The sequence below is a fragment of the Gracilinanus agilis genome, chromosome 6, assembly GCF_016433145.1.
Source record: "Gracilinanus agilis isolate LMUSP501 chromosome 6, AgileGrace, whole genome shotgun sequence".
NCBI lineage: Eukaryota > Metazoa > Chordata > Mammalia > Didelphimorphia > Didelphidae > Gracilinanus > Gracilinanus agilis.
In genome coordinates, this window is record NC_058135.1 from 131,174,109 (window position 1) to 131,192,891 (window position 18,783).

At 36.8% G+C, this 18,783-nt stretch overlaps 1 protein-coding gene across 2 annotated transcripts in view; it reads left to right on the plus strand.

Moving 5' to 3' along the window:
• INPP4B (inositol polyphosphate-4-phosphatase type II B) overlaps window positions 1-18,783 on the plus strand; it is a 483,546-nt gene that overhangs the window by 390,688 nt on the left and 74,075 nt on the right. For both annotated transcript variants that reach the window (XM_044680328.1, XM_044680327.1), the window contains exon 18: window positions 9,182-9,294. In XM_044680328.1, the coding sequence (XP_044536263.1) occupies window positions 9,182-9,294 (113 nt within the window). The remainder of the gene's footprint in view (window positions 1-9,181; window positions 9,295-18,783) is intronic.

Genomic DNA, 18,783 nt, shown 5'->3' on the forward strand with positions numbered 1-18,783 from the left:
TAGACTTGAAGTTGTCAAATTTTATTCAACTAGAAATTGTTTTTGGAACTCTATTCTCATCCAAGAAATCTGTAGGTAGCATAGTACAAAGGAAGGACTCTTTTGGAAAGTGCATGTTAGCCTGGCTACAGTTAAGTCAGAGGAAGGATGAAGGATGAAAGCTCTGGGTTTGGATGTTTGTGCTAGTGTATATGTATGTATATGCATGTTTCCTGGATATAATGTGCATAAAGTCCTATTCCTACCTCAAGGCCACTGGGCTTCCTGGCTCAGCTGAAGATGGACCCTCTCCAGTGTGACTGTTTCCTGGAAGCAGAATAACTCCCCCCTCCATTGTTTAGTGTTGATGGAGAACTCAATATTGTAGCATGCTCTGCCAAGAGTTTTATTAATTGTTTTTCACCACAGTTCTGTGAAGCCAGTCAGGGTTATAAACCTCATTTTACAGATGAAGAAGCAGGTACTGAGGGGTTAAATAACTTATCCAAGGTCACACATCAAGACAGGCAGAGCTGGCATGAGAAAGTATTGTCCCAGAATCCTCACTCATTGCTTTCTTGAATTTCCTTTGAAAAAACAAAGATATCCAAGGAAATATAATTGTCCTGTTCCAACTGGGATTTCAGGAAAATTGGAAGAGTAGAGATGTTATAAAAGGACTGCTGGGTTGGTTTGACTTGTTACATTCCATATATATTGTTCTATAGATTTTTTTTTTTAAATTCAGACATTTATTAAGCACTTACTATAGGGAAAGTACTTGGCTAAAGGTTGAGTCTTCAAATACAAAAATGAGACAAACTGGACCTCCATACGATTACATTCTATTGAGGGATCTAACATATAAACAGAAAATCAAATATAAAGTAGTTTTTTTGTTTTCCCCCCACTGGATTAAAATAGTCATTTTTGTCATGAATTTGACAAATATCAATATTAACCTATATAAAGAGTAGAAAAGGAGGTTAACATATGAACCTGCGAATCTTCCCTGTGTATAGTCTAGATTTTGAGGAGATAGATGGATAGATAGATGAATAGATAGTTGGATAGATAGATACGTAGATAGGTAGGTAGTGTAACATCCATGATCTTAAGTGGGTTGAAACTGCCTCAGAGAATTCCAGAGTAGACCCCCAGAACTCCAGGGGAGGGGACAGTTGGGGCAGTTAAGAATGTGACTATAGAAGCCAGGACTCCCAGCTTGTAAGGACTCACTCTTTTTGAGGGTTTCATGGGTGGCTGAGAAGAAGGAGAGTAGGAGTGCTCTTTTTGTTGCTCATCTCTGACCTCAGGGAGCAGGGAGTTACTTTGCTGTTTACTCCATACAGACTATACCAGGCTGTGTGCACTGGGAAAATACCTCAGGTGCAGTATCTCTACTAATCTCTAGTTTAAATAGATCTTCAATCAAGATTACCTTCACCATCTTAAACTTGATAACATTAGATTAAGAGAACAGTTTGTGAGGGAGATGGAAGTTGTTAGTCAAAACACATTCCCTGACCCATCTTTGAAGATTTTAGGTAGCTTACCTCACCCTTATCCTAAAATCCCCACCCTGTTTTCTTGAAATTTATAAATCCCTTCCCTTTTTAAGTTTGAGAGCCTTTGTGAAGTTATATTGGGGCTATACCAACCAACATCATATATTACCTAGGCAAAATCCTCATCCAGGCAAGCACTGGAACAGCTGTTATCCAGAAAGCAAGTCTCCTCTAATAGGAGACACCCTGAACCTTTTATCTATTTCAGGTTTTGGGGAATATTCTTCTAACTGTGGAAATTGCTAATCTCAGTTTAATTTTCCTATCTGTCTACCAATTTATCCCTGGATTAGCCAAGCCTAAACAGCCTCCATTACTTGATCTAAAGGGGATTCATTTAAAACTGTTTTACCCCTTCTACTTCAACTGCCCCAGGAGTAGGAGAAGAAAGAATTCTATTGACTCTCACCCTTGCTAGGATAGTCAGTTTGATCATTTGCACTGATTCCATTACCAATCTGAATCAGTCTTACAGTTTGGCCAGCCAGCCTAGGATTTTTGGACCTGAAGAAACAGATTGCATTATAGCTATTTCCCTAAATATGATGCTAGACACAGTAGGAAGCAGTAACTTTGTTGCTTTACAGGCTTTGGAAAGGGTTTTATAATTTATGGATGATTTTAATACCCCAATTCTTTATGGAGCTGTTTAGGACATATGATTTATACCAATGGCTGACTATAACCATTGGGAAATCCTTAGCTTATATACCAACTGGTAGGGCAATACTAGTATCAATGTTTCATGATTCCTGGGTTCTGAGAAAGTTAATTGGACATACTTTTGGCAAGGCAGAGGATACCAACCCAGTTCTTGAGACACTGAAACAGCAAGTGAAACTACTTATTGAGATTAACAGGTAAATAAGGGAAGGCAAAAAACTAGATGCTAAGATCATTTTACAGTTGGAATTAATTGAGGGGACTAAGATGATACCAAAGATAAGGCCAAAGATCCAAACAATGAAGAAGAGATAAATGGGACTGAGGCTGTAGCTGTGACTATATTGCCAATAACAGATAGGACCATTGTCCAACCTGACTCAGGGATTGTACATGTTAAGGGTACAAACCATTTTCTGGAAGAGACCTAGAGATCTTAAAAAGGAGGTCACCAAAGTATTACTTATATCCACACAAATCAATCAATGAATATAAAAGGACTGGGAATCTCTATAATCCAACATTTGAAGACGTGGAACTGCTTTTGACTGATCTGTGCACCCTCAGTGAAAAGGCAAAATTTATTGCAAAGACTAGGAGCAACCTCAACCTTGCCTCTTGGCCAGAGCAATACCAGGACCTAGAACTGTCATCCCATGCTAATATGGCATAGTTAAAAAGGTGTAGAGAAGATTTAGCTGAGGTGATGAGAATCCATGTACTTCGCTCAAAAGCACAGGGCTCATTTGAGAAAATGAGGCAGGGGGAAGATGAGCACCCAAGCCTATCTCTTGATAGACTTGTATAAGCTGCAGAGATTATACTTGGATTTAGGGACATGAATGAAGATAACATCCAGCACATTAGGAGGCAATTCCTGAAGGGCAGTGCAAGTCCTATTCAAACATAATTCAGTTTGAATTGCTCACAGTGGGAATTCCTATCTATTGAAGACCTTAGAAAAACAGCTTCTTATGTACATGAGTCTAGAGAAACAGAGCCCAAACAATCAAAACACACTGAGAAGGACAAAGAAAAGATAATATCATTGCTGAATTGAAGAAACAGCTCAAGGAGGCAAAGAAGGCAAAATAAATTGAAGAGATTAAAAACATGTCTTTACAAACACAAAATCATAGAAGCCAGAGTAGACCAAGACAATCCTAATCAATCTTACAGTAGGTAAGTAGGTAAGTGGAGAGGCAGGAAGAAAGAGAGATAAATTGTTAGATGATTGATCAACTGGTTGCCTGGTAGGTAGGTAAGCAGATATAATTTTAATATGATCAATTAAATAATACTCTGTTTATTCCTCCTTCTGATCTCTCTCAGTTCTTTTTTCATGTTTTTTAATATTCATAATCATTCCTTTCTTTGCTTTTTTTTTAAGTATCACTATCATTATTTCCTCCATATGCCCCTCTCCCAAGATTTTGGGTGATTTTTTTTCTCTTTTTCTTTTATAGAATTTTGTTCTTTTCAATTATATGTAGAAACAGTTTTTCACAATTGTTTTCTGCCATTTTTTAATTCAGATTCTTTTCCTCCCTCCCTGCTACTACTAAGGCAGTAAGGAGTTTGATAAAGGTTATGCCATTTCCATAATGCCCAAGTCATGACTGAAGACACATATCATATATACAATCAAAAAGTCATGAAGGAAATTAAGTGAAGGATGGAGTGCTTTGATCTGAAGTCAGATTCCAATAGTTCCTACTTTAGCTATGGATAGAGGGTTTTTTGTTTTGTTTTGTTTTTGTCTTGAGTTCTTTGGGGTTATCATGGAACCTTTTTTTTGCTGATAATAGTTAAGTCCTACACTTTTCTTCCCTTCATAAAGGTCTTTCCAGGTTTTTCTGAACTCATGTTCATCATTTCTTATAGTACACTAGTTTTCCAGAGGTCTTTCCAGGTTTTTCTGAACTCATGTTCATCATTTCTTATAGTACACTAGTTTTCCATTACAACCATATATGGGTAGTATTTTTTTCTTAAAACTTTCCTAAAATTTCATTAATTATTTATTTTTAGCATTTAAAAATTTTTTTGAGTTCGAAATTCCCTCCTTTTTTCCAGTACCTCCCCCACAATGAGGAGACAAACAATTTTATGTCAATTAAATATGTTAAGTCATAAAAAACGTTTTCATATTAGCTCTGTTACAAACGTTTTCATATTAGCTCTGTTACAACAACAAGAAGACAGTAAAAAAATTAAAAAAAACTTCAGACTGTACTCAGAGTTCATCAATTCTCTCTCAGAAGGTAGATGATATTTTTCATCACAGGTTCTTTGGAATTGTCTTAGAACATTGACTGTATCAGAGTAGCCAAGTCATTCACTGATAATAATCATTGTAAGCTTACTGTTAATATGTATACAAAACCCTTTTAAGAGACAGAATGTCAGAAAATTCAAGCTAGAAGAGATTTTAGAGGCTACTATTCTGAACCTCTCCCTATATAGATGAAAATTAGATGGCTCAGATTATTTATGTCTTGCCCAAGGTAATAAAGATAAATAGAAAAGCAGAGACATGATATCTGGTTTTCTGATTCCAAATCTGGCACTCTCTCTAATGCTGAACCTCCAAGAAGAAGGTGCCTGAGCTGTGTTAAGATGTAGAATGACATGTAGAGAAGAAAGCTAGAATTAGAAGTATAGATCAAGATTTTTCACAAGGTCTTCAAGCAGAGTCAGCTCTGTGATGTAGAGTACTAAGTACTGGGCTTCAGGTCAAGAGAACCCAAATTCAATCTTGCCTCAAATACTGAATGGCTATATAATGCTGGACATGTCACTTATCCTCTCTTAGTCTCAGTTGTCTCATCTATTTAATGAAGATTTTAGTAGCACTTGCTTCAAAAGTTTGTTGTGAGGACCAAAAGAGAATTCATTTAGCCTGTCTTTGCCTCAGTTTCCTCATCCATAAAAAGATCATAGCACCTACAGCTCAGAGTTGTGAAGATCAAATAAGAAAATATACATAAAGTGGCTTTCAAACCTTAAAATGTTTTGTGTTAATGATAATAGAAATCAGTGACTCATCCTTCTAGTAGACCATAGGCTCTATTATTTTAAGGGTCTATGTCTTATGAAAATTTTGCCTTGCTGCCAGCACCTAGAAGATTGCTCAGCACTCATGGGATTCATAAATTATATGAACTTAAATTCATCTAATGTTTTAAAGTTTGCAGCACATTTTCCTCACAGCTACCATCTGTGATAAATCATTCGAGTATTCTATCATTTTGCAAATGAGAAACTTGGGTCTTCAAGAAGTTGTTGCTTGTCCAACATCATCCATTTAATTTGGTTTAAACCCACTTCTCTTCTACCTTTTAAGGCTAGAGCTCTTCCCACTATACCATCCTGGGCCCTGCTAAATATTTGCTGAATAAATATATGAAAAAAAGCTCATCTTTATGGAGCATTTTGCAAAGTACTATCCTCACCTTAACACAGTGAGTTAGTGAAAGTGTTAGTGTTCCCATTTTATAAATAAGGACACTGAAACTCAGCAAGGTGGCATGACATGCAGAAAGTCACTCAATTGGCAAGTGGTAGATTTGATCTTGGGCATTTGGGACTTACATGCTATTTTATAGGATCATAGATTTGGAATTTGATGGGACATTTGATGTCATCTAATCCAATACCATAGTTCTACCAATTAGTTAACTGACACTCAGAAAAGGTCAAAGTTAGAATTTGGAACCTAGTCTTTCTGAGTCTTCCTGACTAAATCCAGTGCTTTCTTTTCTCTCGCTGCCTTTGGGATGTGGCCATCTCTTTGGTTACCTCATTTTCATAGATTTGGGGAGGATAGTAGCCCTCTTTTCCTGACCTACTTGAAGATTTTGTCATCAGGTTCTTTACTTCACTATGAAAACTACTCTCCTCACCCCTCATCTGTTTATCTCTGTTTTGTCTTCTCCCTCTCCCTCTCTCTATATATATCTCTATCTCTCCATCTCTGTCTCTGTCTCTCTCTTTCTCCCCTCCCATCCCCTCAGTGATTTAAGGTCTTTAGGACATTGTATCTTAATAAGAGACCTCAGAGACCATTTAGACCAACTTCATTTTACAAATAAAGGAAACTGGCATATATAATTTGTCTAAGGTCACATAGGCAGTGAACATAAGATGTAGAATATGAGTCCATTTCATTTGGCACCAGAAGCAGTCATTCTTTTTCTACTTTGTATAACAAAATTTTTGAGCTCCTATTGAAATATAAAGTTATTATTATTTTCCAGTCATTTCAGTCATGTCACATTCTTCTTGATTCCATTTATTATTTTCTTGGTAAAGATATTGAAATGGTTTATCACTTGTGACCTTTTAATATCAAACAGCTTCTTTGTTTTTTATTTCAAAGATTTGTATTTTTTATCACCAAACAAATAACCAAGAAAAACTTATTAATATAACAGTATGGTAACAAATAAACTGGGTTATTTTGGAAAATCAGTATAGTTCTCCTGGAGTCCTGGAAATTAAGAAGCCAGTTATCTAGTGCAGGAGTTGGCAACGGATGGCTCTCCAGCCATATCTGGCTCTTTTTGCAGGAGCCATAAAGTCCATTTTATTTCAAGCGCAGTTACAGGAGCACACACTGTTACAGGAGCGCACACTGTGAGCACTGTACGGCTCTCACGAAATTACATTTTTAAAAATGTGGCGTTTATGGCTCTCACAGCCAAAAAGGTTGCCAAACTCTGATCTAGTGACAGTGATATTTTTTGTTTGTTTGTTTGTTTTTTCAGCAAAACCTTAATTTATGTTATTATGTTATTATATCCTTATTGTTTAATAGAAAGAGCACTAATCTTGGTCTTGGTAGCCTATGTCCTTATTCCATTTCTGCTACACAATTAACTGTGAAACCTTAAGTTAATAATAGTAATTATTATTATTATAACTAGTATTTATATAGCACTTTACAAAGGTTATCTTCTTACATCCTCACAACAAACTTAGAAAGCAAATACTTTTATTACCCCCACTTTACATATGAGGAAATGGAGACAGACAGAAGTTAAGTGATTTCCCTACACCAAGATAAACTCAGAATGGGTGAATGACTTGAATATAAAGAAGGAAACTATAAGCAAATTAGGTAAACACAGAATGGTATATTTCTCAGATCTTTGGGAAAGGAAAGATTTTAAGACCAAGCAAGAGTTAGAAAAAATTACAAAATGTACAATAAATAATGTAAAATGAATAATTTTGATTTCATTAAATTAAAAGGCTTTAAAAAAAAGCCAAAACCTATTCAACCAGAATTAGAAGGGAAGCAATAAATTGGGAAAAAATATTTATAACAAAAACCTCTGACAAAGGTCTAATTACTCAAATATATAAGGAGCTAAATCAATTGTATGAAAAATCAAGTCATTCCCCAATTGATAAATGGGTAAGGGACATGAATAGGCAATTTTCAGATAAATAAATTAAAACTATCAACAAACACATGAAAAAGTGATCTAGATCTCTTATAATTAGAAAAATGCAAATCAAAACAATTCTGAGGTACCACCTCACACCTAGCAGATTGGCTAAAATGACAGCAAAGAAAAGTAATAAATGTTGGAGGGGATGTGGCCAAATTGGGACATTAATGCATTGCTGGTAGACTTGTGAATTGATCCAACCATTTTGGATGGCAGTCTGGAACTATGCCCAAATAGTGCTAAATTACTGCCTGCTCTTTGATCCACCACTGCTGGGTTTATAACTCAAAGAAATCAGAAGGAAAAAGACATGCACAAAAATATTTATAGCTGTGCTCTTTGTGGTGACAAAAAACTGGAAAATAAGGGAATCCCTTCAATTGGGGAATGGCTGAGCAAATTGTGGTATCTGTTGGTGATGGAATACTATTGTGCTAAAAGGGATAATGACCTGGAGGAATTCCATGTAAACTGGAATGACCTCCAGAAATTGATGCAGAGTGAAAGGAGCAGAGCCAGAAGAACCTTATACACAGAGAGGGATACACTGTGGTAAAATCAAATGTAATGGACTTCTCTACTAGCAACAATGCAAGGATCCAGAGCAATGCTGAGGGACTTATGAGAAAGAAAACTAGCCACATTCAGAGGAAGAACTGTGGGAGTAGAAACACAGAAGAAAAACAACTGCCTGATCACATGAATTGATGGGGATATGATTGGGGATATTGAATCTAAAAGATCACCCTAGTGCAAATATCAATAATATGGAAATAAGTCTTGATCAATGACACATGTAAAACCCAGTGGAATTGCGCCTTGGCTATGGGAGATGGTGGGAGGAGGGGAGGGATAGAACATGAATCCTATAACCAAGGAAAAATGTTCCAAATTAACTAATAGAATAAATATCTTAAAAAAAAAGTTAAGTGATTTTCCAAGGGTCATAAAAAAACAAAATGCCTGAGGCTAAATTTGAACTCAGGTCTCCCTGACTATAGATCCAACATCCTAACTCCTATGCCATAACACTTATAACTATGAGCATCTGTATGATGAGATAATCAGAGTAGGGGGATGCTGACATCTACTTCCACTCTGGCATTCTGAGATTTAGGATAGATATGTTAAATCTAAATAAATGGAACCACAAGGTCAAGAAACAATCCCTTGCTGAACAATGTAAGCTATTGGGGAAAAACAAAACAAATCAAAACATCACACTTGGAATGAGAAAACTAAGATATTATGTCTAGATTAATCACTATCTAGCTGTAAGGCAAGTCCAATCCACTGTTTGGATCTCAATTTACTCATTTCTAAAGTGAGAAGCTTAGAAAGTTGATTTATAAGAAACTCTGACCTTATGACCCCATTACCTTCTTGAATACCAGTGATTGTATAGCTCTAAGACCACTACATTCACGAAGCACAAATAAAACTGGGTGATAGGAAACAAGAGGAGGGCAAAAAGTTACTTTAAATATCATTTATTTTCTCCCTTCTTTTCAGGGCTACACCATTTTCAAGAACAAAATGATCTAAAAGGATTACTAGAAAATCTTCAGCAAAATGTCCGGGTCAAGAAGAGAAAGAATGTAGAAATCATATGGCTGGCTGCAACGGTAAGATCTTTGTGTCAAACAGATCCCCAACTTACCCAAAAGCCTAAGGCCCCAGAGGAGTCCTCGTCAGCTCTGTATTGTTTAGGGCACTATGTGTGGGTCCCTCAGACTCCTTCCATTCACTGTTGTCTGGGCTCCTTTTCATCTTTGCTAACCCTTACCCCCATCACCAAGCAAATAAACAAAAAATCTGGGAAACAGAAGATTAAAAGAGTGAAAAACTGAAGAAGGAATGAAAAAATTAGTAAGGTTGTTACTTGTTGGTCATCCTCCTGAAGACTGATTGCAATTAATGTTTTAGACTAAAGTGAAACGTCTCTGAGATGAAATTTAGCCATAGTACTATGCTAGTATTGTCATCTTTTTCACAAGAACACAAATAATGGAGAACTAGCCATAATCTGGCTTTCACCCAGATAGCGTTAAGAATCCTCACATAGAGTGCCAGCAAAACCAATGACTATTTTGTCCCTTTAATGAGGTCCTATGTGTGTCTATTAATACAAATATTGGCAGAAACAATTATTGCTGAGGCATGGATTCTTCCACTTATAATGAGTCCCTAGGGATAAAATAGCCCCTCATTTCTCTAGGCTTGTTTCATCCTTTTTTTGGATTCATATGCTATGCTGTGGGGCAGGGGTGATTGGGGACAGGAATCATCTAGGTAACCCAGGGGGAGTAGTTTTCTAAGCTGTCAATTGGTAGATATCCAGAGAACCAAAAGGCACCCATGGGTGATATAACTGTGATTTGTCAGCTAACATCTGAGATCCATCTAGAGATTCATTAGGAATCTACCTCATGGTGGAAGGAAGGAAGGAAGAAAGGAAGGAAAGAAAAAGGAAAGAAAAAAAAAGAAAGGAAAGGAAAGGGGGAAAGGGAAGAAGGAAGGAAAAAAGGCACTTATTAAGTCTTTATTATGTACAAAGCTCTAAAAACTGGGCATACAAATAGAGAAGTATGACAATGCCTACTTTTAAGGAGCTCATGTTTTAATTAGGGAGACCCTGAAGATCATTATGAAGACTGTTTTTATGTGTATTGCACAGTATTGCTAATGCAACCCAGAGTTTGGTTTCATAAATCTTGGAACACACTTGATTCCATATTGCACCACTAGCATACATATGAAAACTCAAACCTTTTTTTTTTTCCTATTGCCAGAGCTTTGATTATACACAGCATCACTTCTCCCTTCTGGGAAGAGGGCATAGATAATTCAGCAAGAGGCTATATAAAATAATTTACACAGAGGGACAGAGGCTAGTAGATTGACTTTCCTGTCATGTCTTTCTTCGGTCCTAAGTAGGAACATCAAAGGGAAAAGCAAGAAACATCCTTTTTGAGGTCTTATTGAAGGTGGCTCCATTGAGTACCCTATTAAATTAGATTAAGGTTTCTTGAATAGTCTTTTTTGAGCAACAATTGCCTCTTGGTAGCCTCATAATCACCAAAAGTACTTAATTTTTACAACATCCCAGGAAGATAGATTATAGATGGTTTTGCTATTTTACTAACACAGGAATGACAGTGATAATGTTTATTATTGTTATTATACTGCTACTACTAATGTTAATAACAAATTAGGCATAAATATTTAATATTTATTATTTCCTCCTATTGTACAAGTTCCAATAGAATGTAAGAGCCTAGAATAATCCCTAGCATTTAGGGGCTTAAGAAATTTTGAATTGACAGTTTGAGCAAAGTGGAGCCATTATTATTGTCTCCATCTTATTGATGAAGATCTAGGGGTAAAAGAAGATAAATAGCCCAGTCTAAAGCACAGTCTCACTATATCTGTCACTCTCCTGCTAGCAAAGTTCCCAGGGAACCCTTTCTCATCTCTACTTGGAATCACTACCTCCCTTCAAGGCCAAGTGAAAATGAAAACTCATACAAGGATGGCAAACATATCAATGAAGGAGTTTTGCCCAGCCACCATTGATCTTGTGGGGTCTCCTTTAACAGGGTTCTGGAAAACTTTTTTTCCTATAACCATCCACCCCTTCCATCTTACATATTTATCTTCTGTGTCAGGGACAGGAAAAAATATTATTAAATGCATCCTAATGTGTTATGAGGAAAAGTATAATTAGGAATTTTTTCTTGTAATGATATCCCAATGAATACTGCTCTCACCTCTCAGTTGTTATTAGTTACTTCCTCACCTAAAATTACTTCACATTTACTTATTCCATGTACAAGTTGATTTCTCCTTAGAATTTCCCTTCCCATGAGGCCAGAATTGTTTTATTTTTGTTTTCCTATTCCCAAGAAAGAATTGAATTGCCTAAGGTCACACTACTAGTAAGTATGTCATAATTGTGTGTCATTGTGAGTAGAACCACGGATCTTATTCTAAGTCTAATATTCTTCCACTATACTGTGTTCTGTAGCTCTGGGAAAGAGAATGATTTGATGACTTCCAAAGGCTATAGAGCCAAGTAGTACAAGGATAGTAATAGAGGTGCTGAACCACCAAGTTACTCTGTTACCTCATATGTTTTCCATAATTTCTCAGAGTTCTGAAAAATAATTATCTAATTTCCACCAAGACTATGACAATAATAACAATCAACATTTCCGTATTACATTAACCCCCGAAATGCTCGTTTTTACTAGATTCTTAATAGAAAGGCATTTTCCCATGCAAATATATGCACAGATTTGAATGTGTAAGTCCTCCTCCATCAATCAATAAACATTTAAGAGCCTAATATAAGCCCAGTATTCTGCTTGGTGCTGGACTGGATCCCTCTTCCAGCATTTGCAACTGTGTTGCCACTCAATGCCTTGTTGACTTGCCTGTGGTACTGAGAGTAAGTAACATGTCTAGGGATACACAAGCAATCTTGTCAAAGATAGCAATACAAGATTTTATGTGCTGGTAAATAAACATGTATAATGTACAGCCACACACAATGCTGAAATAGAAAGGAAGACAGAGAGAGTGAGGAGGGAAAAAGAGGGAAGAAAGAGAAAAGAAAAAAGAGAAAGAGAGAAAACAGGGAGAGAGAGGGGAAAGGAAGAAGCAACAGAGGCAAAGGTGGCAGGAAGAATGGGGGGGAGAAAAAGGAAGGAGGGAGAGGGAGAGAGACAGAGACAGACAGAGAGAGAGAAAGAGAGACAGAGACAGAGAGAGACAGAAAGACAGGCAGAGACCGAAAGACAGAAAGAGTGAGGAGGGAAGGAGAGAAGAGAGAGAGAAAACAGGGAGAGAGAGGGGAAAGGAGGAAGCAACAGAGACAAAGGTGGCAGGAAAGAGGTGGGGAAAGAAAAAGGAAGGAGGGAGAGTGAGAGAGACAGAGACAGACAGAGAGAGACAGAGAAAGAAAAGACAGAAAGAGAGACAGACAGACAGAAAGACAAACAGAGAGACAGAAAGGTAGAGAGGCAGAGAGACAACAAGCTCAGCATGACAATGTATTGAGAAGAGTCTTTATAGTTCTAATGCCCCAGGTTCATGTCCTGTGTTAGAATACATAAATTACTTAACCTGTCATTGTTCCCCAGGCAGTTCTCTATGAATATGTTAAGCATTTTGAATCTACCATGGTGGAAAGAGTTTCTTCACATCAGTAAAATCACAAGTCCATGTTATACTCTCTCCCTCTTTCCCCATCCTTCTCTCCTTAATCCCTTTATCTCCCCTTGTCTTCCTCTTACACACACAGAGGCAGGCATACTTGCACATACATAAGAAAGAAGTCCTTGCTTGGCTACATGTAGATATATTTACATGTATATCTATGCTTGCATATTTATTTGATTAGCCTAGTGATGGGCAAACTAAGGCTTGCTGGCCAGATGTGGCCCCCTGAAATGTTCTATCCAGCCAAGTGACATTATTCCTAATCTGACAAATACAACGAGTAGAATACAATACAATGAAACTTCAAAAGAGTTGCCTTAGAAACAGACTGACAGAAGAGCATTTCCTTTCCTTTAAAAAGTTTGCCCATCTCTGGACTAGACCTAAGATTTCACTGAAATAGGGAACTCCCAATGAGGTAATAATCTCTCCCAATGGAATTCTGACATTGAAGTAAAGTTACAGCCTTAGAGAGTTCTCTGGGACATAAAAGGTTAAGCAACTTGTCCTAAGCCACACAGCCAACATCCAAGGCATTATTTTAACCTACTTCTATCTTTCTTGCACTCCAGAACCCAATCTAGTACCACCATGATGCTTCTCAAGGAGAAATCTGAAAACTATAGCATGGTTGAGGGAATTCTTTTTACAACCAGAGTTCTTCAGCAGTAGATTGCAACTTGCTGAAGTTTCTTGGCTGAGAAGATTCAGTTTTCACTTTTCTTCCAAAGGACCATAAAGTCTTTAGCCCAAGAATCAGAGATCTCTACCTAGGAAACGGAGAGAAAAAGAAAAAAGATTATTGGATCAAGGTGTAGGATTTGGGCCAGGAACTATCCTAAAAATTCCGCATTGATTCATCTGCTCTTTCCTCCAATCACTTTGTCACATTAATCAAAATAGAGGATTTCTCTCACCTATCTCAAGGCAAAAATTATATAGGCTTTAGGGTTTCTTTTTTTTTTCTTCTTCTTTTGTTGTGTATTCTTTTAAGGGTGAAAAAAGGTTGTTATGAATATTTGACAATGTTGTCTCAACTACTGATATTAAAAAGTGATTCTCTTTGCTTTCTTTCTGACTCCTCCTAGATGTTGCAGGCTTCCCTCAACTTGACTTCAAATAATCATCTGGTCTTGATATTTTCCCACAAAACTCTTATAAAATGAAAAAGAAAAAAAGACATAGGAACGTTAATCAAAAGACCTGAGTTCAAATCCTGACTTTTGCTACTTACTTAATTTTTTTTTAGGCGATGGGGGTTAAGTGACTTGCCCAGGGTCACATGGCTAGGAAATGTCTGAAGCCACATTTGAACCCAAGACCTTCCATTTCAAGACCTGGTTTTCTATCTACTGAGCCACCTAGATGCTCCTGGACTTTGCTACTTATTGTATGTGTGACAGAAGTCCCTTCCTCTCTGGACCTTAGTTTTTTCATGTTTTTTAATGAGAGGTTAGATCTTTAAGACCCCCTTTGATAACTAAATAATGTGATCTTCTCAAAATATGTCCTAAAACTCCTTCCTAAAACTACCTGATAGGCTTCATCAAATACCATCGTATTAGAGCCTCCCATCAAAACCTTGAGCAACTCAAATTGGTTCCACCATTAATGACTGAAAGCAGTCCCATTCTCATATGACCCTTTTTAACTTTTCTTCCTGCACCCTTCTCCCCTTCATCTTTTTTTTATAGTTATCTCTCAAATTAGAAATAGAGAAAATTTATGATATAATCAAACATATCTTATTATATTATAAAATATATACTTATGAATTATTTTAGTAACAGATATGTCCATAATTTCTTCAGAATCAGAACTAGTTCAGCTCTCAAATGAATTCAATTCAGTCACATCTAAGAAGCATTTATTAAGTGCCTATTATGTGCCGTTAAGAACTCAGGGGAAAAAAAAGACAAAAGAAGCCTTCCCTACCTTCAAGAAGTTTATATTCCCTTGGGAAGCTAATAATGTGTAGACAGACAAGAAAATACCAGATCCATGGGAGGAGGTGGCAGCTATCCTCGAAAGGCTTCCTGTGGGTAGAGAGTAGCACATAAGGAACCCTGAAAAAAGCTGTCGCAATGAATGTCTTCCATACCAAAGACGTTCTGTGCAACAACATGGGGGTTGGCGTGGCAATTTAGAGAAATGTTCATTCTCAGATAGGCAATGAGATAACTTTGGATCAGATTCACCTTTTGCAGGTTTCTGTTGATCCTCATTTTTAACAAAAGCTATCAGACGAATTTTCTAACCTTAATAGAGAACAGAGTGTTAGGAAGGCTACTTGAACGTCTACGCTAGTTGACATAGGCAGGCCATGACCATTTGGACACGACAGATTGGTAGATTTTGATGGGTAGCCTCAGTTTTATAGAAGCTGCCTCATAGACCCCACAGGAACCCAGACAGTTAGTCTCTTTGTGTTTAGGGGAAAAATTTCTTTCTCACAAATAGGTTCCATATTCACAAATACAATTGGTAGTCATATCAACACAGCCACTGCAGAGATATCCCCTAGATCCCTTCTATTATGCCAGCCCTCATCAGAATCAGACCAACGTGGAATTAGTTTATTTTTTAAACCTTTATATTCTGTCTTAAAATCAATACTCTGTATAGGTTCTAAGGCAGAAGAGCGGCAAGGGCTAGACAATGTGGTTAAGTGACTTGCCCAGGGTCACATAGCTAGGAAGCATCTGACAGTCCAGATTTGAACCCAGGACTTCATATGTCTAGGCCTGGCTCTCACTGAATCCACAGAAGCCATCTTGATGACCCCGCCAACCCTGTTTTTCATAACAACAACTTTGTTATGTGAAAAAAATGAAATTATAAAATAAAAACTCATATCCAGAGAAAGAAAGTCTCGACTTAGAATCAAGAGATCTGCTTGAAAGTCTGACTTCTACCATATTTAAGCTGAATTACTTTTACCTTTCAGAATCCCAGTATCCCAAAGGGTGAAATGCCATAGATTTATTACAAAAATGAAATGACACAAAACTTTGGAAAGAATGGTATACAAGGGTACCCTCTAATTAGAGTTTAAAAACAGGCATTTCAAACACATGGGTGTCTTATTTCTACAATTCATTAATCTTGACACGAACTAAGTATCTCTCAGCTTTGATTAGGTACACAGAAAGAGATGAAGACCTTTTTTTTTTTTTTTAAAGCTTTTCTATAATCAAAATAATTACATTTAGATACTAATTTATTGAATAAAAACTTGGCCAAATCATTTCAAGTCTTTGGGACTTTGTTTCCTTATCTGTCTAACAAGGTATATAATACTTATATAGCACATAGTAGTGCTATATAATTGTTTATTCCATCTATGAAATCCTTTTAGCTTGAAAAGCTTTAATCCTTTCAGCTTGATTTATTTTTTTTACACATAAACACACCCACACACCCAAACCAAACCAAAACTTCTCAGACACACATTCCTGTGCCATGCATGTTGTTTCACTCTTGGACCAAATCATAAAAGCCTTGATCCTTATTTTCCCCCTCTAACAGAGAGACACATTGAATATAATATTAGCATCTGGATCAACAATCCTGTGCTTTCCCATAAAACATATGCATGTGGCGGTTTGCATATCCTTGTGAATAACCTTGGCTTTCCTCTTTCCAGATTTTTGTGTGCTGAATTGTTCAGCTGAAGGACTACACTTGTGGGCTTTGGGGCCTTAATTCTGCTAGGCTGGGCTAGAAAAGGAAGAAATCCACAAATCTCTCTTGAAATTTTCTGAAAAATCCTTGCTTCTTTCTATTCTAGTTCTTTTCCTGATTTCACCTATTCATTATCTGCCCAATAAAATGCTGTGCCTCTGAAGTTTCGTTTTTCAGTTTAAAAAATACCCATCTGGAGCATATTTATTTCTCCTGATTAAACATGAAAAAAATCTAAATGGAATTTTAAAGAGGTCTGATGCCTTCAAATAGTGTTGGTTAAGGGAAATGGTCAGATTAACACATTGACATAAAAATAACTCTTCCAGTTACTTAAACCTGGAACAATAAATTTCATTGTCAAGATGGGCATATTCAGAAAGATCAGTGTGTGTGTGTGTGTGTGTGTGTGTGTGTGTGTGTGTGTGTGTGTGTATTTTAACTCTTATTCTCTTGAAAACTCATGTTCCATAAAACAGAGACTTCTCAGAAATATAAGGAACCTTAGAGATCAGGTCACTCAGGGGTTTCTAGCATCCTTAGATTTTGGGCTATGAAGTTTTGGCCAGAGAGCCATCTCATTTGGTAACTCATTATAAGACATTGATTTTTTAGACAGAATAGATAACATTTCACATCCACCACTACCAAGTAGAAGAAAACTCTTGTTCCAAATAAATTCATGTTACTAATCAGTTAAGTTCAATAGTTCAACACTTAGAGTTGCCTCTGATATAGGCTATCTTTGTGATCTTGGGCAAGTCAACTCATCCATCCTTACCCCCAGGCCACTCTCTAAGCCTATGAGTTGCTGATGTTCTTTGTGGATGGAGTTTCTACTCCAAGAGTTAAGTGTGCATTCATATATATGTATAAACAGGGCACTATGCTAAGTGTCGGGGCTACAATGGTAGAAATGCAAGAATGTCAGCCTTAGAGGAACTTACAGTCTACTAGGACAGATAAGTAAATTCAAACTGTAAGGAAACTAAATTCAAAATAATTTTAGGATTAAGTAAGGCAATAACAACTAGCTAGAGATAGAGGGATCTCTGATCCCACTGATACTAGAAGGATCTTGATGAAGAAATTCTCTTTTAGTAAGGCATTTTTTCTACCATTTGGAGTCTTAGAATGTTCCCTTGAGCCCTAATTAAGAGTATTCCTGAAACATGTAACTATGGGAAAATATTTAAAATTTAAATTAAAAAAAAAAGAGTATTCCAATGGAGCACAGCTAGGTGGCTTAGTGGATTGATAGAGGTAGGAGGTCCTTGGGTTCAAATCTCGCACCAGATTTGTCTTAGCTTTGCTACCCTGGGCAAGTCACTTAACCCCCTCTCTCTTACTATCCTTCCACCTATATTACATGGGATTGATTCTAAAATGAAAGGTAAGAGTTAAAAAAAAAAACAGTCTTGTATATGAAGTAGTGCCTGAACCCTCTTTTATGTCATCTTACCTGGAATATAGAAAAATATCAGTATTATAATAAAATACCAAGCACACAGTAAAAAATATATGGATGTACGTTCATTAGAAGGTTGCTCAAAATATCTTGCTTTACTAATCATCAGCTGACTATATGCTCTGTGAGAGTAAGTCATATTAAATTGTTGCCTTTGTATCACCAATACCTGAGCCTGGCAATAGAATTATTGAGTCAGATATGGCGTGATCCACTTCAGGTTCATATTTTATCTATGCCAACAATTTAATGAACTTATATGTGTTTTCAACAATCCTTTTACCACAGGTAGAGAAGCATGTTTAATCTGTTGTTCTACTACCTTTATGCCAGAGGATTTATTTAAGAATTAATTACCTTTCAGAAACCATTCAAGGGGCAGCTGGGTAGCTCAGTGGATTGAGAGCCAGGCCTAGAGATGGGAGGTCCTATCCCTTCAAATCCGGCCTCAGACACTTCCCAGCTGTGTGACCCTGGGCAAGTCATTTGACCCCCATTGCCTACCCTTACTACTCTTCTGCCTTGGGACCAATACACAGTATTGACTCCAAGAAGGAAGGTAAGGGCTTAAAAATAAATTAAAAAAAAAAAAAAAAAAAAAAAAAAACAGAAACCAGTCAAAATATAAAGGGAGTAGGTTGGATTCACAGTTCATAAAAAGAAGGCAGTAGGTTTATACTTATGTGAAAAGTTAGTTACTCCAAACATTAGGATTTCATAGATTAAAAACTAAAAGCCA